This window comes from Choloepus didactylus, chromosome 19, assembly GCF_015220235.1.
Source record: "Choloepus didactylus isolate mChoDid1 chromosome 19, mChoDid1.pri, whole genome shotgun sequence".
NCBI classification, from domain to species: domain Eukaryota; kingdom Metazoa; phylum Chordata; class Mammalia; order Pilosa; family Megalonychidae; genus Choloepus; species Choloepus didactylus.
In genome coordinates this window covers 39,370,638-39,392,221 of record NC_051325.1, presented here as the reverse complement: position 1 = coordinate 39,392,221, position 21,584 = coordinate 39,370,638, and the positions used below count along the sequence as shown (strand labels likewise).

Genomic DNA, 21,584 nt, shown 5'->3' with positions numbered 1-21,584 from the left:
GGTGGCCCCCAGCCTGTCCAGCCCACCAGAAACTCCAGGAGGCTGACAGGTAGTCAAGGGGCCCTTGGGGTATTGAGCAGGAACTGGGACTTCAAGCAGACCCTGGATGGAGTTGACTCTGCTACTAAATAAAACCTTAGCTTGTTTCTCTCACTAGATTCCTAGTAGCATTAAAAGGCTGCATTCTATTCCAAATTCTCAACAGCAAATGTACCACCATGTCAAAAAAAGTAAGAGTACCAGATCACTTGTTATTATTTTGGAATATGCTTTTGTAATTTGAAATTCAAGCAGGATTTCTGATCTAAGTGAGCAGAATTGGCATATGTGTTTATAAACCCCTTTAGATCTTAGAGAGCTCAATGAAATGATTATAAGGAAATAAATTTGAAGCCATCATAAATGAGGCAGTGCACTGATATAGGAGAGAGTACACCATATTTCTTGTAAGCAGTCAGTAGAAAGAAACCTGAATGAGCAGTATATCACACCATAGGAGATATACAAGGCAATTGTACCCAGAAGGAGCTAGAATTTTTATTTTATTTTATTTATTTATTTTTTTTAGGCAACTGTACCCAGGAGCTAGAATTTTTTTCTTTTTTGACAAGTTGTGGGTTGACAAAACAATCTGTTATGTATCCCAGAAAAGTCATGTTCTTTTAATGTGATCTTGTGGGGGGCAGACCTGTTGTGGGTGGGACCTTTTGATTAGGTTGTTTCCATGGGGATGTGACCACCCCCATTCAAGGTGGGTTTTAATACCTTTGCTGGAGTCCTTTATGAGAGGATAAAAGGCAAAGACATTTTGTAGAGGGCTCAGAGAAGCTAAGATATGGAATCCAGAGTTTGTACCCAGGAGAAGCTAAGAAAGAAGCTAAAAGAGAGAAGCTAAGACAGAAGCCCAGAGACATTTTGACGAAAGCCATGGAAACCAGAAGCTAACCACGGAAGAGGACCAGTAGACTCCAGCTATGTGCTTTCCCACGTGACAGAGGAACCCCAGGTACCATCAGCCTTTTTTCAGAGACGTTATCGTCCTATTGATGCCTTAACTGGGACATTTTCATGGCCTTACAACTGTAAATTTGTGAACTAATAAGCCCCCATTGTAAAAGCCAATCCATTTCTGGTATATTGCATTTCGGCAGCTTTAGCAAACCAAAACACCACCCCACCCCCAACATCTTACATTGGTGTGTAATATTTGTTAAATTGATGACGGCATTTTTAAAATAATTGTAGTATTTTTTTAAACAGTAGTTACCTTTGTTACACTTGATAAAGACTATTAAAATCATATTTTATCTATCATCCATAATTTACATTAGTTATATTTTTCCACATACTACCTGATTATTAACATCTTGATTAGAATTATATATTTGCTATAAACCATGAAAGAATATTCTTATACTTGTACTATTAACTAGAGCCCATCGTCTACAATAGGGTTCACTGTGTTGTACAGGCCTACATTTTATCTTTTAATTTTTATTCGAGTAACATATACATCCTAAAGTTTCCCCTTTTAACCACATTCACCTCTATATTTCAGTGCTGTTGATTATACTCACCATAATATGTTACCATCACCATCATCCATTTCCACAACTTCACATTAACCTAAATAGAAATTCTGTACCAGTTAAGCATCAATTCCCTATTCTCTAACCCCAATCTATCTCCTGGTAACTTACATTCTAGATTCTAACTCTTTTGAGTTTACTTATTATAATTAGTTCATAATAGCGCTATCATACAATATTTGTCGTTTTGTGTCTGCTTATTTTACTCAAGATGATGTCATCAAGATTCATCCATGTTGTCACATGTATCAGGACCTTATTCATTTTTACTGCTGAATAATATTCCATTGTGTGTATATACCACATTTTATTTATCCATTCATCAGCTGATGGACACTCGGGTTGCTTCCATCTTTTGGTAATTGTGAATAATGCCGCCAGGATTGGTATGCAAATATCTGTTGTTGTTTTTTTTTTAATAATCACCCAGAAGGCAATTAATCATGCTTTATTATTAACCACAAAGAGTTCTCCATCCATTTCACCTAAAGATCATTTCACCCACTGCTCTGTTTGGCAGCCAGTCTCTTGTCTCTCTCTTCAGCAATTGTGAGGCGGATACCTTTTCCTTGGGGAAGAGAAATCCATGGCTTGTTGCCTTTGCCAATAACAAAAATATTGGAAAGCCGGGTGGCAAAGCTGTTGCCATTAGCATCTTTCACATGAACCACATCAAAAGAGCCAGGATGTCTCTCTCTGTTGGTGATCACACCAGTTCTTCCCAGATTAGCACCTCCAGTCACCATACACAGATTACCAGTATCGAACTTTATGAAATCGGTAATCTTGCCCGTCTCCAAATCAATTTGAATGGTGTCATTCACCTTGATGAGGGGATCAGGGTAGCAGATGGTACGGGCAACATGGGTCACCAGATGAGGGATTCCTTTTGTGCCTACAAAGATTTTCCTCACTTTGCACAACTTGTACTTGGCCTCCTCAGGCATAATATGATGAATAGCAAAGTGACCCTTGGTATCATAAACCAGACGGAAATTCTCTCCTGTCTTGTCAATGCTGATGACATCCATAAAACCAGCAGGATAAGTTATATCAGTTCGGACCTTGCCATTAATCTTTATGAACCGCTGCCTACAGATTTTCTTTACTTCATCTCCTGTCAGGGCATACTTAAGTTTGTTCCTTAAGAAGATGATGAGAGGGAGACATTCTCTCAGCTTATGGGGACCAGTGGATGGATGAGGAGCAAACACACCAGTCAGTTTGTCCAGCATCCAATGCTTTGGAGGTGCTACACGCTTCAAATGCTTCTTTGGACCACGAGCCATGGCTGCACTAGGCACGGAAAGAGCCAAATATCTGTTTTAAGTCCCTGCTTTCAGTTCTCTTGTGCATATACCTAGTAGCAGGATTGCCGGGTCATATGGTAATTCTATCGTTCACTTTCTGAGGAACTGCCAATTTGTCTTCCACAGCACCTGCACCATTTTATGAACAAGTGTTCCTATTTCTCCACATCCTCTCCAATACTTGTAATTTTCCATTTTTTTTTTAACAGCAGCCATTCTAATGGGTGTGAAATGGTATCTCATTGGGGTTTTGATTTGCATTTCCCTAACGGCTAATGATGTTGAGAATCTTTTCATGTGCTTTTTGGCCATTTGTATATATTCTTTTTTTTAAAGTGGTAATTATAAGAGTAAATTATATTATCAAGACATAATATATGATCAACATTCTAGATTCCTGATAGCATTTAAATACAGAAGATTGCAAATAATGTATTAAAAGAAAGAGTATCACAATTTTTTTTGAAATGTTCTAAATATTTGGCACAATGCATAGCTTGTCTTATTTAGAAACTATCTGATAAAAGCAATGTATTTTTCAAAGTATTAAAAATAATTGTCAGGTTGTAAGGTTTTATATTGACCTTTCATTCTACTCCTCACTACCCTCCTTCCTTAGTTCCCCAATTTTATATGCTATCACTGCAAACCTAAAAATTAAATATCATTCCTCTTCCTTACTTTAATGCCAAATAAAAAGTACTCCACTAATAATATATGACTAATATTAAACAAAGGATTTCAATTTCGGTGTAATAGCCATAGCTTTAGGGTATTCTAGGGATACCCCAGAACAAAACAAATTCAAACACAAATATTTAATAGAATAATGTGATGCTTTCTTTTTTTAGGATTACAGTTTACCCCCAAATTGTTGAATTATATATATATTTTAAACAATAATCATCCCATGTAATCACAAAGCCAAAAAAGAAGCAGAATACCCATCATCATTACAGAAACAATGAATGTGTAATTTTAACATAGTATTATTCAGTATTTTTAAAGACTGTCTTAAACCAATTTTCAGTAATTTATGTTAAATGTGTACACTTAATAGTTGAAAAAATACCTAACTACTTACTACTTATATTACAAAACACAGTAACTTGTGTCTTCTAATAGCACAATTGTAAGGATAGAAACACAAAACATATATTAAATTGGTGAAGAAAGTATCAGAAAATTTTCCTTAGCCATGGTTTATATTTATCTTTTGTTTATATACTGCAGTTGATTGGTTCTCCTTCAGTACTCTTTTGCCATATTCCTGTCTAAAAGTCTCAAAAAATTGGGCCTCAGGGTAACAACAGGTATACCATATTATGTATTGGTTCTATTGGATTAGCCTAAATTACAGGTAAAGAAAAAAAAAAGAATTAAATGCTTGAGGTTAAGATACATGGAATTCAAGGCAGAGTACAGATAAAATATGGATAATATATATGGAGAGTGGGTGGGCCCAACCAATAATTATCAGGCACCTCTGGAGAAGAGGCTCCTCTCTGGATTTTATACCATTAAAATAGTGTCAAAAATTGAGTTTGCTGTTCTCCAGCTGTCAGGCTCTATGAGTGTTTTGGAATAAAGTTCAATTTCATCTCTAACTAGTTTAAAAAATGCATTCACTCCAGTGGAGAAGAGCTTATTTCCTTCTTACACCGATTGGAATAGCAAAGCTCTTTTCTCCCTCTGACAGAATCAGGAGGTAAAAACAGTGTCTGTTTCTGTACTTACGATGTTTGCTGCCTTCCCCCACTAACTTCACAGAAAAACAAGAGATTATGCAGAATACAGTCATCCCATAAAAGATGATTTTAATTTACCAACTCTGGCTCTTCCCACCCACCCACACCTCCCCACCCCCTGCCCAAAACAAAGAACAGAGAGGTCAGTGTATGATGTTTGGCAAGGAGATTACTTAAAGAAGGTAAAGTAAGGGCTTATGGAACACTTAATACTAAACTGAAATTCTAACATCATAACACCAAGGTGTCCATTCAACTTTTAACCCATTTGAGAAAGTTTAAGCTGTTACTTTTAAAATATGGTAATACCTCTTCAGTAATTTAAACCTCCTAATTGCTCATGCTAACAGTTTTATTGCATACTACTGTTTCCACTTTATCTTAGATATAACATTCATTAGTTTTCCAAGAATGACAGAAAATGGAAAAAAGAAATATTAGAACAAGAAATATTTATGTTAATTTCCACAATCTGTGTTCCTTCTGTGAGTAGTGCATGATTCTATTAAAATTAAAGTTCAGGCCTATGCTTTAAAAAAAATGAGGAATTAATTAACAAAGTATACAAGAATATAACTTTATAATAAATATTTCCAGTGTTTGCTATAACTGCATTACATGAACTGCTTCCCTTCACAGAAACGCAGAAGGATAGCTCTTATAAAATGAAACAAAATTTTCTGTGTTCATCTCTGGCAAGCAATGAACAAACAAAATTTGCTTACAAAAAGATCTAAAAGTGCTGCCTCAGGAGCATCAGCTACCACTAACATACTATATGAATGAGTCTTGGTGAGTGGCTACCATCACCATCTTCCTCTCTCCTCACACCAGCGAATCCATCTCATAGAAAGCCTAAGAGAAAACTAAAGCTGTTACAGAAGTGAAACTCAGCATGCTCCACTTAAACACTTCTAAGGAAACCACTGTAAAAGTCATCTTTTATTCCCCCCCAAAACAAAAACCCAAACCAAAAGGCAATGCTGCTACTCGGTCATCAGAAGGATCTACAGAGGCAAAAAATGTGACAATAGCAATAGTTCAAATAAAGCATGTGTGGAAATTTAAACATACTTTCAAGTTAAAGCAAAAGTGAAGGGGATCTATAATCTTTTTATCAGATAGAATAAAAAAGCTTACACATTATTACCAAATGTTAATTCACTTAAGTCATCAATGACACTATTGTATATAGTTTTGCAGCTGGCATTCGTAAAAGCAGTTAAAATAATTAATATGTAATTTACACCGTATTTTACTAGTGTAGCATACAGGATATATATAGATTATATCAAAGTAGCAGACAGTTATGGATCTATGCAAACCCTGCAAAAATAGTACTTCAGTTATCTGCTAATTAAAAACAAAAAGTTTGTTTAGAAGTGATACAATTCAAACTACCACAAAATACAAAAGGGCTGCAAAAATTTAAACCATTCAACAACATATATAAATTATTAAAGATTTGATTTAAAAGAATATAAATGAAGACTTTAAGTAGGTCTTTTCTACATGCATATTATTCCTCTTTAAAGAAAAAAATATGCAAACAGGCCATTGATAATTGCTTTAACATTTGTAGAAAATGCCAATTCTCTGGTCAAAATTCACTAAGTTTAGCACTTAGGTCTCTGAAGTGTTATAAACATAATTTGCTGTTAATTCTATAACTCCATTGGTAAAATAATGTGACTTGGAATATGGCAGTCTTCATGTTGAGAGCAATGAGCCAGTTTTTTCTTTTCTTTTCTTTTTTTGTGGTTTGGCTTCATTCGATTTTTAAAAATTTCTTATGCATGCAGAGTTATCCAGAAGAACAGCACCCTCTGCCTCTGCTTTGGGCTTGAGGCTGTGAGAAACAAGCACTATTATTAAGAGGAATAAATGCTCACCCAATTGTGGAGAAGTAAATAATTTATTCATGATCTTGCAAGAACAGGTGCCCAACCAAAATCGGGGGGTGGGGGGGGTGGCCGGCAGAACACTAGCCCACACAAATTGGAAACATTTGAAATAAGTTTCCGGAGCAAATTTGCAACATTTGAAAAGGTTGGAACAAATCTCCACCCCTGACTATAATGGTTATGCCCAGGCCTCTTTAGAGCCAGTCTGGGCTAGTTTGGTAACAAGTTATGAGGCTATTTTGGGAACCTCTACCCCCAGGTCTCCACCTGCAAGGATAGTAGATCGTGGGCGGACAAACAGAGGGACCAACGTGGACTACAGTTTGTCTTTTTAACCTTCTGCCAATTCCTGAACTGCCTCACCCTGCCAGGCACACCTATCCTGTGTGAAAGCTAAACTTAATCTCATTCTCACAAAGCTCATTGTGGATAATCTGTATACCCCGCCTTGTTGACTGGAACCATTGCCTTTGACCTCTCCTCCACTTGTGCTGTTTCTGTCATCCTTTTACAAAGGTTAAGAAAGAGTTCCTCAATTCCTTTGTTCTGTTTGGCTTAAGTATGGTAATGTTTTGCCCCCACAGATTCTGCTTCTTGAATGGAAACATGTCTTTTTCCAAGTCTATTTTATTACCAACTATAATCAACGTTTTCAGTAATTCTTTGACCCAGTTTTTCACTTTTTGAAAAAAATCTTCATCTTTTACGTCATAAACTAAAATAGCTCCATTGCAATCTCTGTAGTAAACTGGACCCAATGCATGAAATCTCTCTTGACCTGCTGTAACCCACATGGCAAGGTTCACTCTTTTCCCACCGGTATTTAACTTCTTTGTTAAGAAAGATGCCTGCAGAGTGGTGACGTGCTTGTCGTTCAACTTGTTCTCACAGTAGCGCAGAACTAGTGTCGTCTCCCCCACGCAGCCTTCCCCGAGCAGCACCACCTTGCACGAGCAGGCTTCGGCCCGCCGCCCTGCCGCCCCGCCGCTGCCGGCCGCAGCCATCGCGTCGCGTCCCGGGCGCCGGAGCTCTAGAGCCGCGCCGAGCTCCCCACAGCCGCCGCGACCCCTCACAACAGAGGTCGGCGCAGCCCCCTCGACACATGCGCCGCCAGCCCGGGGCTGTCTTCACTCCTCCTCAGGGTGAGGCCTGGAAGGACCGAGGGAAAGCCCGAGAATGAAGGGCCCCAGGCACCACTTCAATAACCAGAGAAAAGGCGAACTATCTTTCTCTGCCTCCCTCTAGTGGCGTCTCCCCATTTATGTATCTTCTTCAGAAAAAAGTCAGTTCAAGTCTTTTGCCCATTTTTAAATTGGGCTGTTTTGTCTTTTTTGTTATTGAATTGCAGGACTTTGTTATATATTCTGGATATTAAGCCCTTATTGGCTTTGTGGTTTCCAAATATTTTCTCTCATTGCGTATGTTTGTTGTTTTTTTACTTTCTTGATAAAGTCCTTTGATGCACAATAGTTTTAAATTTTAATGAGGTCCCATTTATCTATTATTTCCTTTATTGCTTGTGTTTTGGGTGTAAAGTCTAAGACACCATTGCCTAACACAAGGTCCTGAAGATGCTCCCCTAAGTTTTCCTCTAGGAGTTTGAAAGTTCTGGTTCTTATATCTAGGTTTGATCCATTTTGAGTAGGTTTTTGTATTTGGTGTGAGGTAAGGGGCCACCTTCATTCTTTTGCACACAGACATCCAGTTTTCCTAGAACCATTTGTTGAAAAGACTATTCTTTCCCAATAGAATGGACTTGGCATCCTTGTCAAAAATCAGTTGGCCACAAATTAAAAGGGGAAAACCACATGATCATCTTGATTGATGCAGAAAAGGCATTTGACAAAATTCAGCTTCCTTTAATGATAAAAACACTTAAAAAGGTAGGAATTGAAGGAAACTTCCTTAACATGATAAAGGTCACATATGAAAAACCCACAGCTAACGTCATACTCAATGATGAGAGACTGAAAACTTTCCCTCTAAGATCGGGAACAAGACAAAGATGCCACTGTCATCACTGCTATTCAACTTTATACTAGAAGTCCTAGCTAGAGCACTTAGTCAAGAAAAAGAAATAAAAGGCATCCAAATTGGAAAGGAAGAAGTAACACTGTCGCTATTTGCAGATGGCATGATCCTATATTTAGAAAATCCAGAAAAAATGACAGCAAAGCTACTTGAGCTAATAAGCAACTTCAGCAAAGTGGCAGGATACTAAGATCAACATGCAAAAATCAATGGTGTTTCTATACACTAGTGCATTAGTTAGGGTTCTCTAGGGAAACAGAATCAACAAGAGATACCTATAAATGTAAGATTTTATAAAAGTGTCTCAAGCAACTGTGGGTATGCACGAGTTCAAATTCTGTAGGGCAGGCAGCAAACTGGCAACTCCAAGGAAGATGTTCAATGAACTCCTCAGGCAGCGAACTGGCAACTTCGATGAACGTGTTTGATGAACTCCTCAGGAACATACTGGTAACTTCAAGGAACTTCTCAGAAAATACTTCCCTAGTTAGCTGAAAAAGAAGTGAAGGTCCTCTATCTGTCTCGGTTAAAAGTCTTCAACTGATTGGATTAAATCCAGCTGATTGCATTTTCTCATTGTAGAAGACATGCCCTTTGTTGATGTAATTAGTCACAGCTGCAGCCAGTTGATGATTTACTAAACCAGCCACAAATGTCCTTGCAGCATTTGGCCAGTGCTTGCTTGACTAGACACCTGGGTACCATCACCTGGCCAAGTTGACACATGAACCTAACCATCACAACTAGTAATGAGCTATCTGAGGAAGTAATCAAGAAAAAAAGTTCCATTTACAATAGCAACTAAAAGAATCAAATATCTAGGAATAAACCTAACAAAGGATGTAAAGGACTTGCACACAGAAAACTACAAAACACTGCAAAAAGGAATCAAAGACCTGAATAAATGGAAAGACATTCTGTGTTCATGGATTGGAAGGCTAAATGTCATTAAGATGTCAGTTCTACCCAAATTGATCTACAGATTCCATGCAATCCCAATCAAAATTCCGACAGCCTACTTTGCAGAAATGGAAAAGCTAATTATCAATTTTATTTGGAAGGGTAAAGGGCCTCAAATATCCAAAAACATCTTGAAAAAGAAGAACGAAGTGGGAGATATCACACTTCCTGACTTTAAAGCATATTTTAAACACAATGGTCAAAACAGCATAGTACTGGCACAAAGATAGATATATTGATCAGTGGAATTGAATTGAGAGCTCATAAATATAACCTTAGATCTATGGTCAACTGATTTTTGATACAGCTCTCAAGCCCACTCAACTGGGACAGAATAGTCTTTTCAATAAATGGTGTTGGGAGAACTGGATATCCATAACCAAAGAACGAAAGAGTACCCCTATCTCTCATCCTAATTTGAGTTAATTTTGAAAATTAACTCAAAATGGATCAAAGTCCTAAATATAAGAACCAGTGCCATAAAATTCCTAGAAGAAAATGTAGGGAAACATCTCAAAGATCTAGTGATAGGCATAGTTTCTTAGAATTTACACCCAAACCACAAGCAATGAAAGAAAAAATAGATATATGGGAATTCCTCAAAATTGAATATTCAGTGCTTCAAAGGACTTTATCAAAACGGTGAAAAGGCAACTGACCCAATGGGAGAAAATATTTGGAAACCACGTATCTGATACGGGTTTGATATCCAGCACATACAAAGAAATCCTACAACTCAACAATAAAAAGACAAACAACCCAATTAAAAAGCGGGCAAAGGACATGAATAGACATTTTTCCAAAGAGGAAATACAGGTGGCTAAAAAGCACATGAAAAGATGCTCAGCTCCACTAGCTATTAGGAAAATGCAAATCAAAACCATAATGAGCTATTATCTCACACCTACTAGAATGGCTGCTATTAAACAAACAGGCAACAAACAGGCAACTACATGGATGAACCTTGAGGACTTTACATGTAATAAGACACAAAAGGACAAATACTTTATGATCTCACCAATATGAGCTAATTACAAAATGTGATCTCACAGACATCAAATATAGAATATAGGTTACCAGGATATAGAATGAGGCTAAAGAATGGGGAGTGATTGCTTAATATGTGCAAAATGTTTAACTAGAGTGAACTTAAACATTTGGGAATGGACAGAGGTGATGGTAGCAAGTTATTGTGAGAGTAACAGTGCTGAATGGAGTGTGAGGGTGGCGGAAAGGGGAAGTTTAGAAAAGGGAAGTATGTCACCAAAAGGAAAGTTGGAGATTAAAACATGGGAATATACAACACAGTGATCTTGAGGTAGACAATGTCCGTGATTAACTGTACAAATATTAAAAAGTTCTTTCGTGACCTACAGCAGATGTATGACACTATTATAGTTAATAATAGAGGGGTATGTGGGAAAAAACTGCAAACTATGGACTATAGTTAACAGTAATATTTTAATACTCTTTCATCAACAATAACAAATGTACCACAACAACACTATGGGTCAATATGGGAAGATAAGAAGTATAGGAGGATTAAGGTTTTCCTTCTTATTTTTTTCTTTTCTGGAGTAATGGAAATGTTCTAAATTAGATTATCGGGCTGTATGCCCAACCATATGATGATACTGTGAACCAGTGATTGTATACTTTGGATGGTTCTTTGCTGTGTGAATATATCTCAGTAAAATTGCATTTAAAAAGAGAAGAAAAAAATCAGTTGGCCATCAACATGAAAGTCAATTCAGCTATGAGCTCTCGGCCATTTGTTGTTTATTAAAACACTGCCCATCCAAAAAAAAGAGACATTGGTGTGTTCAAAGCAGATCACTTCTCCTTCCCCATCAGAATTAATCTTTTCATTAACCCCTTATTCCCCTTCACACAGTCAGGGCACAATACAGTATATTCTATGTCCGCAGATGGGAAAGTGCAGGCTGGTAACAGAAAGATCATCCCCTTGGGAGCGTCACGTACCCAGGCCTGCCCTGCAGGTGAACCCAACACTTTGAGTCTGCAGGGAGGACTCTACCATGGACTACACACCATCTGACACGAGAGGCTCGCAGCAAAAAAGTCTGAACAGAAGTAGAATGTGACATGAATTCAATCTTAGGCTGAGCTGCTCCTGCAGCAGTTCTTGTCCATGATGCCAGTATTGCCTCCTGAACTGAAGTTATCACTTCAACTCTATTAGACATTTCTTCTCTCTCCCTTTTCTTACAACTTTTCTGATCCTTTGCTGTCTTGGTCACGGTCTTGCATTTCTTCGAACATGACTGCACCTGGGCCTTCCATGGTGTGTCAGGAATATCCTCTTTTTGCTAAGGGTAAGCATGTTGCTGGAACCTCAGATAAACCTCTGTTTTTGGGCCATCGGTACTCAAATTAAATTGTTGGCATCACTTCTGCAAAGTGTCTCGGTGTACCTTATTAATTGGAGGTAAAATGGTCGGCAAGGGAAGCACTGGTACTTTAGGTTTTGAGCAAGCTTTGAATTGCTCATTCATTTGAGGAAGATGAACTTTATCCTTTTTCCTAGACTTCTTTGTTTTAATTTTGCAATTGAAGTACTTAGTTCCATTTGATGCTCCTCCTGAGGTTCCTCTTTTATTGGAATTAATGTGATTATCACATGTTTTCATCTAATTCCTCCTCAAAAACATTCTTTTTCTCTCAAACCCAAGGGCAAAGAAACTCCATTTCAGCCCTACTGTACAAAACTCTCTAGCCCTTTATTTCTTCTTAGTCAGTGTAGGTAGTTTTTGTTTCTAGGTATTTGTCGATTTCATCAAGGTTATCTAATTTGTCAGTGTTTAGTTGTTCATAATATCCTGTTACAGTCCCTCTTATTTCTGTGGGGTGGGTAATAATGTCTGTCCTCTCATTTCTGATTTTAGTTATTTGTGTCCTCTTTTTTACTTTCAGTCTAACTAAAGTTTTGTTGATTTTATTGATTTTTCAAAGAACCAACTTTTGGCTTTGTTGATTCTACTGTTTTTTAATTCTCTATTTTATTTACCTCTGCTCTAAGCTTTGTTACTTTCTTCCTTCTGCACTCTTTGGGTTTAGTTTGTTCTTTTCCTAGATCTTCTAGTTTGAGGTTAGGTTTCTGATTTGAGATCTTTCTTCTTTTTTAATGTAAGCATTTAGAGCTATACATTTCTCTCTCATCACTGCCTTGCTGCATCCCGTAAGTTTTGGTATGTTTTCGTTTTCATTCACCTCAAGATATATCCTAATTCTCCTTGTGACATCTTCTTTGACCCACTGGTTTAAGATTTTGCTGTTTAATTTCCACATATCTGTGAATTTTCCATTTCTCCCTCTGTTACTGATTTCTAGCTTCATTTCATTGTGGTTGTAGAAGATACATTGAATGATTTCAATATTTTAAATTTTATTGGAACTTGTTTTGTAATCTAACAGATGATCTATTACAAAGTTGTCCTTTAGAAACTTTCCTCAATAGGGATCAAAGGGCTCTTCCTTTCTCTTCTCTGGCTCTGCTAAACAGCCCCGCACTGGAAGTAGACAGCCTTCTCAGAGAGATGTACCACACCTTGGCACCTATCATCTCCTTCATTCCCGTCCCCTTACATTTAACTTCTAAACCCTCCCTCACCAGCTGGACCCTGGGCTGAATGCCAAGATGAAGTATCTACAAAGCCTACAGGCAAGAACTCACAGTGACTTCTGTGATGAGGTCCCTGATATTACTGGGCTAGCATGAAGGACTCCATTGAGCATCAACCCCTTCTCCTCCAGGGAGGTCACAGGACACAACAGTTGTCACCTCTCCCCCAGTCCTCTTCTCAGCCTCTAGTCTGGCCTTTAGCTGAGCACCCTTTAGGACTTGGCAGACAGATAGGCAGGCAAGAAATGGTATTGACAGGTGTGGTGCAGATGGATAAGGAAGGGATGGAAGCCACCAGGGAAGAGGGATGTTGGTGTAGTCTGTGACCACAGCTTCCCACTTTCCTAGTGATTGGTGTCTGAGTCAGCCTGCCGTGTTGTCCCGTGGGACAACAATGAAGTCTTAATGGTGGGTTTTAGGCTTGTGGGCTGAAAGATCCAACCAGGATGAACTTGCCATTGCTCCCAGAACCCTCAGATGCACCTTTTGACTCCATATATCCAGTGCATCCAATTGGCTTGATAAACACTTTGAAAGGGCCATCAAGCCCTCTCATACTCCAAGATATTCTGGGACACTTTCCCTGGCCCGATCAGAAGCAGCCAGTGAGTCTCTTCTGGGCATGTGGGTCATTCTGCAAGTGTTTATCTCACTGTGCCCAGAGTCTGCCTTCCCTGGAGAAGATGAGAGCCTCATCTTTGACACCTAACATGGAACTTTGTTACACAGAGGTTTAATGAGTATTTGTCAAATAAGCTGGAGTAGGGGCAGGAAGAGCAACCAGGCCATTTTTAACTCATCTACCAGGTTTCCCTATTTGGGGCTGAGGCAGATAAGCTTAAAAGTGGTCCCCTTATTCAGGGAGGATAATTATATCTATAGGCTCCAGGATGAATTGTCAAACCATAATGCAACAGCAGAAGCTGAGGTCATCAATCGGCTACAATATGAGACAGCTCTTGGCCAGCTCGCAATATGTCCTTAGACTCTTGGATGTGACTGGTAGGACTGTAATAGATACAGGGGACACAGGAAAGGTTATGACAAGAAACCGAGATGGGAGAGGGGAGGGACAATGTATGGATATATGTGGCACTCAATAAATGCCTTCCTTGATTACATACCTCAACAACTTGTATTAATTAAGGAAGAGCCAAATTTGAATACTAATTCTTGTCCATCTCTCTGCCTCCAAACAAACGGCCATGTGCTAGAAAAAGGAAGTCCCTGTTTTCAGGTAGATACATTACACAGCCTCTGCAGAGACATCTCTCCTTTGACCCTAATTCATTCAACATTTGACCCCTATGAAGGCAATATGAAGTTCTGGGGAAAGTGGTCATAATGTGATTCTGTGACCAAGCTACCATTGTGAAAGAGTTGGGTAAGATCAGCGAGGCCAGGGAGCACAGTCCCTTCTTCTACAGAAAAGTCTCACCTCTCACCTTCACCTACATCAGGGTCTAGGCAAATCTGGTCCCAGCAGGGTAGAGGGAGTAAATTCCAGGGCCCCAGGGCTTTGAGACCTCATGTTCTTGTCCTTCCTCCTCCCTTGCCTACTTCCTAAGTGTGGTGGGCAGAGTTGAGCCTGCAGCAGCAGCAGTACAAGCACCACCATCATCACCCCATTGTGCCCAAGGATCATGTAGAGGGATCTTGTTACTTGGAGCTTCTTGCTCCTCCCAGTCCCTGCTCATATCACCTTTCCCCCTGCTCTTCAAGAACCTATTTTTTACATAGAACTCAGCTTTTCCCTTCCTCACTCTGGGAGTGAGTAGAGAGCAGAGGTGAGGTATTGCAAGGGGGATAGCTGAAGGTGTCATCTGCTCCAAACCCAAACAACTAAACCAGCAAGTTGCCCGATAGGGGGACTGTCCCATGGGCTGAGATGAGTCCTGCATGCAAAGTCCTAGGCCTGGAGGTTGCCTTGCTGTTTTTGTGTCTGTGATATCTTCACCTCCATACATACTTCCAGCAGCTCTGCCCCTGTGCTCCAGGCCACAGAGGGTCTGTGGCTGCTCACCACTGTGCGACATCTGGAGGCCAGCAGGGTGTGTCTGCCTAGTTTGATCAGTGCCTCAGCTGGGCCTGGAAATCCCTGATAGAGTTGAAGACTATCCAATCTCTAGAGGTCCTGGACTGGTGATGGTTAGTCCTGGGTTCTGAGCTGCCTCCCCTCCCTGACCCCTTTCTCTACTGGGCCTCCATTTCCAAAGAACCCAGGCTCCTCTGTGCTGGAACCTGCAAATGAGGTGATCAGTATGGTCTCTGCTCTTCTCTGTAGGCGTGGACATGAGGAAACCTAACCCAATTCCAGCTGGCCAAGGAGGAACTATTTCAACTGTACCCCAGGCTGCAGCCAAACCCTGAGACCCATCCATGCCAGTCCAGTGCTGTGGTTGGGAATGCAGGGATCTGAAGTTTTGGGAATATGGGTTAACCATCAATGATTATGACACTGCTCTGATGGGGGCAGGAGAGGGACGGTGGTGAGCAGTGCCAGGTTTTGAGCCCCAGTCCCTTCCTGACTTCTTTTCCCATCTCTGCAGACTGAACCAGGCCTCACTTCAGGCTTAGAGAAGCTCCCTGCACTTAAGGTAGCCTGAGAATGCTCATGGCCTGGATACTAACACCCACATGCCACTGGTGTTGTTCACCTCTCTAGATCCTAGTGCGGGTGGCAATGGTTCTGAGTCAAATGGAAACTAACTTTTACTAAGTATCCCATGCATGAGTTTTTGAACAAAGCTTTAGCAGCTGTGAACAATCCCATTTCCACTCTGTGGGATTGGATACACTTAGGCCCAGACCCTGAGTTAGTAGGTAGCTGGTGTGCGTGAAGGGGTGCTGCTCTTAAATGCCTACATTTTTAGCTAGGCCTTAGCTCCCTCCCCAGATTTAGGGATTAGGAATTACAGGTTATTACTGGAGTGCTATAGAAAAGTCATACCCGACTTCTTTAAAGAAAACTGTTATCCTTATGCTTTGAGGAAGTTGCCAACAATAGGTCTTAAACCTGTGAGCTGAGTTCAGTCCAAAGAGCCTCTACCAGGGCCCGTCCATAAGGATAAACTGTCACAATTAATCCTGACTGGCTTGATACATGGTTGAACTACAGGTAACTTGAATCAGGGATACCTCAAGGGCATTCACCCAGAGTAGAAGAGGAATGAGGCCAGATGGAGGTTCTGAGCTCCAGAGGCTCTGACTTTAGCCAACCTTAACTCTGTGCTTTTGAGGCCCCAGAACTTGTTTTAAGACAAGAAACTTTGATGGTTCCTCATTACTCATGAGATCAAATCTAGCTTCCAAGGCCCTCCATAATCTCCCCTCTCCATCCATGTAACCTGCTCTGGATTGAATTCTGTCCCACAAAAAGACAAGTTCAAGTACTAACCTCTGGTCCTGTGAATGCAAACTTATTTGTAAACAGGGTCTTTGAAGAGGTTATTAGTTAAGATGAGGCCAAACTGGATTTGGGTGGGTCCTAGTCCAATATGACTAGTGTCCTCATAAGGAGAGGGAATTTGGACACAGTAGGAGACAGAGAGAAAGAGATAGCCATGTGAGAGAGGCAGAGACTGAGTTATGCCACAAGCCAGAGAACATCACTGACTGCCAGCCACCACCAGAACCCCAGACTGCAGAGGAAGTATGGCCCTATCAACACCTTGATTTGGACTTCTAGCCTCCAGAACTGAGTCAATAAATTTCTGTTGTTTAAGCCAACTAGTCTGTGGTACTTTGTCACAGCAGCTCTGGCAAACTAAGACACAACCTCAGCCCTAACACATACATTCTTCCATATCCAAACCAGTCTTCTCAACAGTATGCTGAACAACCCCCTCCAAGTCCTCTCCATCCTTCAAGGGCCAGTTCATGCCTTCTTTTCCTGGTCCCTTGGAACTTCTACAGCCATTCTAGTCAGTACACAGAATTCTCTCTGACTCACTGAGTGTTCTCACCAACTGGACCACAAGCAACTTATGGACAGTGACTTTTTCTTGTGTTTCTTTTGTAAGTCTTCTCTATCAGGATACATGACATATAACAAATGCATGCCACTTGACTGGAACCTTTGGCAAATTCTTCCTTAATAAATGCTCTCAATGTGCTGCCCAGCTGCAGAAGAGAAGACAGTAGCAGTGAACAAATGTAAAGACCCAGGGTTTATTGTTGAAGGGGAAAACGAAGGAGAAAGTGAAGTACTGGGATAATAAATTCTAGGCAAGAGGCAGTGGATGCCTCTTGGCAGGGGCAAGGCATTCCTGTGGGGACTCTGTAGGCTGACAGGCAAACATAATTTGCCTCATTTCCATGTGAGTTGGGCCCTCTCTAGTCTTACAGGTTTTCCTTCCTGCTTCCTGACAGTGGCAGCTGGCCTGGGGTTCCTGGGTTGGGTAATGGAGCCAGACCCTGCCTTTGGCAAACCAGCAGCTGAGTGGAGGGGCCATGGCTCACCTGACAGTCATCTGTCCGAGTACTCCCTGGTTGACCTAACTCTGGCTGCTACCTGGGGGCAGTGTGGGCAGCACTAAGGCTGGGGCTGGGATGCAGCAAGACTGGTCCCGGGGATGTCAGGCTTTGGGTCAGGGACTCATCCAGCTTGCGTGTCTCAGCCTCCAGGACAGTGGCCTCAGGGGCCTGGGCCACGGCGAGAAGTGAGTGGGAGAGGCTGTGGTGCAGGCCTGCTAGCTCACGGCTGGTCTGTACTGAGCGAGCGATGTAGTCCTGCTTCTGCTTCCGTTCCAAGGCTAGCTGGGCTCGCAGCATGGACACCTGGTAGGCAGGAAAACCAAGAAGGAGGGAGCAGGAAGTGGCTAAAATGGGAAATTTTGTGTTGTGTATATGTTACCATGATAAAAATTTTAGAAACCCATAGAACCATATAGCACAAAGAGTAAACCCTAACATAAAACTATGGACTTTTGTTAATAATATAATTATAATCATTTGATTCATCAATTGTAGCAAGTATACACACTAATGCAAAATGTTAATAATGAAACCTGTGTGTGAGGGGGGTATGTGGGGACTATACTTTCTGCATGATGTTTCTGTAAACCCTACAACTGCTCTGAACAATAAATTGTAAAAAATTAAAATTAAATTTAAACAAAGAAAAGAGCAGCTGCTCCAACTCTTCCTGTTCTGTGTTCCTGTGGCTCTTGGACCAGCATTTGAGTCAACTCTACCACGTACACAAATCTCAGAATCAGACTTTAGGGTATTTGGGGGAAGGACCCTTAGGAATCATAGAGAATCCAGTGATTTTCAACCCTGACTACACATGAGACTCAAATGGGGAGCTTAAAAAAACAAAGAAAGAAGGAAACCTATTTTTATGAACTTTATTAATGGATAATTTACGTGTAATAAATTGCCAGATTTTAAGTGTACCTTTTGATGAGTTTCATAATGTATATACCCATGTAACCACCATCCCAATCAAGATAAAGGATATTTTAATCACCACCCTTCTGGAAGCTTCCAAAAAATATTCTGACTTAGTTAGACTGGAGTGAGGCCTGGGCATCAGTACTTTTTTCCAAAGCTCAAAGTTCAGCCAGGTTGAGAATTACTGATTATCCCTTCCATTTTTCAAATGGGGATCCTGAGACCACCGGGGAAGGAAGGTAGTGGAACCTCAGGGCAGGTCCAGGACTGGAGTGAGGCAAGTGAGGCACCTATAGAGCAAAATTTAAGGAGGCCTTCCAGGTCGAGAGTGAGTCCCTCCTTAAATTTTATACCCTAGGCCTCTCGGGGGCCACCCTAGTCCAGGACCTGTCTCAGGGATTGCTTTTTATGAATCTAATAGAGTTTGAAGTAAAAGTTTAGGTCTAGCTATACAGTCAGGCCCTGCCAGGAATGACTATTGATTGCTGAACCATACTCAGAAATCAAGATTCCATAGTTTGTGTTACTTCCGTGCCTTGAAAGAGAGGGTGTCTTTAGGTGAGGGCTAAGAGGCAAGAAGGCACTTTACACAGTTTCCCTGAGCTATGAGCTACCTTTCTGGTGTGCTGGCAACAGTCCTAACTGCAAGGATGCATTTGGGGACAGAGGAGGTTCTGCTTGCTTTAGTCTGTCCCCCTAGAATCTCTGTCTGCTTCTCAGCCCTCTTCCTTTTCCTTTCCCATCCCAAGTATGAATCTGCAGTCTGGAGTCTGGATCATGCTTTCTTCCCTACTCCCATCCTAAGCATGACAGCAGCTGAGTCAGGATCAGAACTCTTTTTGCCTCTCCAGATCTACTAAAGTTCCCTGAAGGCAGGGACTACCTCCCCTCTCCCCGCTGGAGAGACACAAAGAACAAGGACATAGCAGACACTAATCCTTTGTTGCCTGAGTGCAAGGAAGGGAAAAGGAGCTTAGAAAATGGATCCTTCCAGACTGTACCTCTTTCTGCAGTTCAGCCATATGCTTGGCATCTGAGCGGCTCTTCTGTCCTCCACTTCCATCCTGTGGAAGACAAATGCAATTCCAATTGGAATAGGCCTTCCCAACTTGGCATTTCTGTGGCATCCTTCAGCTATCTCGGTAAAATCCTGAGGGCCTGGGCAAGGGCTATGGACCAGAAGTACCTAACCTCAGACTAAACCTCTATGGGGCAGCAATGCCCATGGAAACCTGATGCTGAATATCAAAAAACCTTGGAAGGCATTTGCATCTTTGAAGTACTTCTTCATTTAACATATTTAACAAATATACCATTTATCCACTTTGTGCTAGCCCTGGGCTGTGAGCTAAGGATGCAGAAAGGAAGTTAGACAAGATGCCTACTGTTCTAGTTTGCTAATGCTGCAGAATGCAAAACACCAGGGATGGATAGGCTTTTATAAAACGGGGGTTTATTTCGCTACACAGTTACAGTCTTAAGGCCACAAAGTGTCCAAGGTAACACCTCAGCAATCGGGTACCTTCACCGGAGGATGGCCAATGGCGTCCGGAAAACCTCTGCTAGCTAGGAAGGCAGCCGGCATCTCCTCCAAAGCTCCGGCCTCAAAACGGCTTTCTCCCAGGATGTTCCTTTCCAGCAAGCTTGCTCCTCTTCAAAACATTACTCCCAGCTGCACTCAGTTAGTTCCCTCTCTCTGAGTCAGCTCATTTATATAGCTCCACTGATCAAGGCCCACCCCGAATGGGCGGGGCCACACCTCCGTGGGAACATCTCATCAAAATCATCCCCCACAGCTGGGTGGGGCACATTCCAAGCAAATCTAACCAGCACCAAAACGTCTGTCCCACAAAACTACATAGACACTGGCATTTGGGGGACACAATACATTCAAACCGGCACATGTACCCTTTGGAAACTCACCCTTAAAGGAAGAAGGGTGGAGAACTTGGAAATGCTCAGCCACTAAAAACAATCCCTCCCTCATAGGCTGCAGGTTTGGGGGGGGGTCTTCCCCAAACCTGTCATTCAAAAAAGGGATTATGACCCCAGGAAATACCACAGATCTGTTTTCTAAACTCAGTATTACAAGAAGCAAGGAAGTCTACAAAATCAGCCAAGCAGCTATCAAGCTCCTATGTACATTAGGGGCTGGCAACCACCACACAACACCTCTATGCCCTGCTCTAGGCAAAGCTTGAAGAGATAGGCAGGTTAGACATCAGTGAAGGCTTTCTGAGTTCCTCAGAATGCAAGGCTGCTAGCCTTGATCCACTCTACCTGCTGATGCTGGGCCTCCTTGCTGGATCAGGGACAGACTGAGCTGTGCTGAGTGGGGCAAAACCCAGTCAGGAGGGACTCTTTGGATGGACCCAAGTGGCTTTCTCCCCAACAAAGGTGGCCTGGGATAAGCACTGCAGAGGGCTGGGCTTCAGGTTGGCTGGGGTTGGGCTACAGTTGATGAAAACAGGCAAACCTGCTGTGTGGGTGGTGGCACCATGGCTTCACTGGTTTCCAGGACCCCTGCCCGGGATGCACGTGTGGAGTCCCGCTTCAGCTTCCTCCTCTCCCGCTCTACCTGTTCATATGCAAAGTGACAAATCAGGGCTCAGCTTGACTCTGTGCCTGGAGCAGAGCTGCCTTTTTCAAGAGAGAGGACCAGTGCATGTGTGAGTGTGAGGGGACAGTAGCCATGGGAAGCTAAATCGCTGAGCTGACAGAAGCACATGATACAGCAGCCCTAGTGCAGAGGAGTGTTCCTGGGGCAGAGGTTCTGAAGGGGTAGGGTCAGCCTCTCAAGCCTCTGGAGCAAGGCTCAGCAAACTTTCTGTAGCAAATGTTTTAGGCTTTGTGGGCCATATGTCTCTGTGGCAACTACTCAACTCTATTATTATAGTATGAAAACAGCCATAGACAATAATCAGTGAATGGATGCGGCTGTGTTTCAATAAAACTTGATTTTCAAAAACATACAGCGGGCTGGATTTGGCCTCTGAGCCATA

At 41.6% G+C, this 21,584-nt stretch overlaps 2 protein-coding genes and 1 pseudogene across 6 annotated transcripts in view; all 3 read right to left on the bottom strand.

Annotated features, from left to right (window-relative positions):
- Positions 1 to 2,004: 2,004 nt before the first annotated feature.
- Positions 2,005 to 2,989, bottom strand: LOC119515636 (40S ribosomal protein S4, X isoform-like). Its single transcript, XM_037811723.1, has one exon. The coding sequence runs from the start codon at positions 2,876 to 2,878 to the stop codon at positions 2,087 to 2,089; it is 792 nt and encodes a 263-aa protein (XP_037667651.1). The 5' UTR covers positions 2,879 to 2,989; the 3' UTR covers positions 2,005 to 2,086.
- Positions 2,990 to 4,803: 1,814 nt separating this feature from the next.
- Positions 4,804 to 7,819, bottom strand: LOC119515733 (annotated as a pseudogene).
- Positions 7,820 to 17,331: 9,512 nt separating this feature from the next.
- CEP250 (centrosomal protein 250) overlaps positions 17,332 to 21,584 on the bottom strand; it is a 57,083-nt gene continuing 52,830 nt past the window's right edge. For all 5 annotated transcript variants that reach the window (XM_037811191.1, XM_037811195.1, XM_037811194.1 and 2 more), the window contains 3 exons: positions 21,059 to 21,160; positions 19,584 to 19,646; positions 17,332 to 17,964 (listed from right to left, as the gene is read on the bottom strand). In XM_037811191.1, coding sequence (XP_037667119.1) covers positions 17,695 to 17,964; positions 19,584 to 19,646; positions 21,059 to 21,160 — 435 coding nt within the window. In that variant the 3' untranslated portion in view covers positions 17,332 to 17,694. The remainder of the gene's footprint in view (positions 17,965 to 19,583; positions 19,647 to 21,058; positions 21,161 to 21,584) is intronic.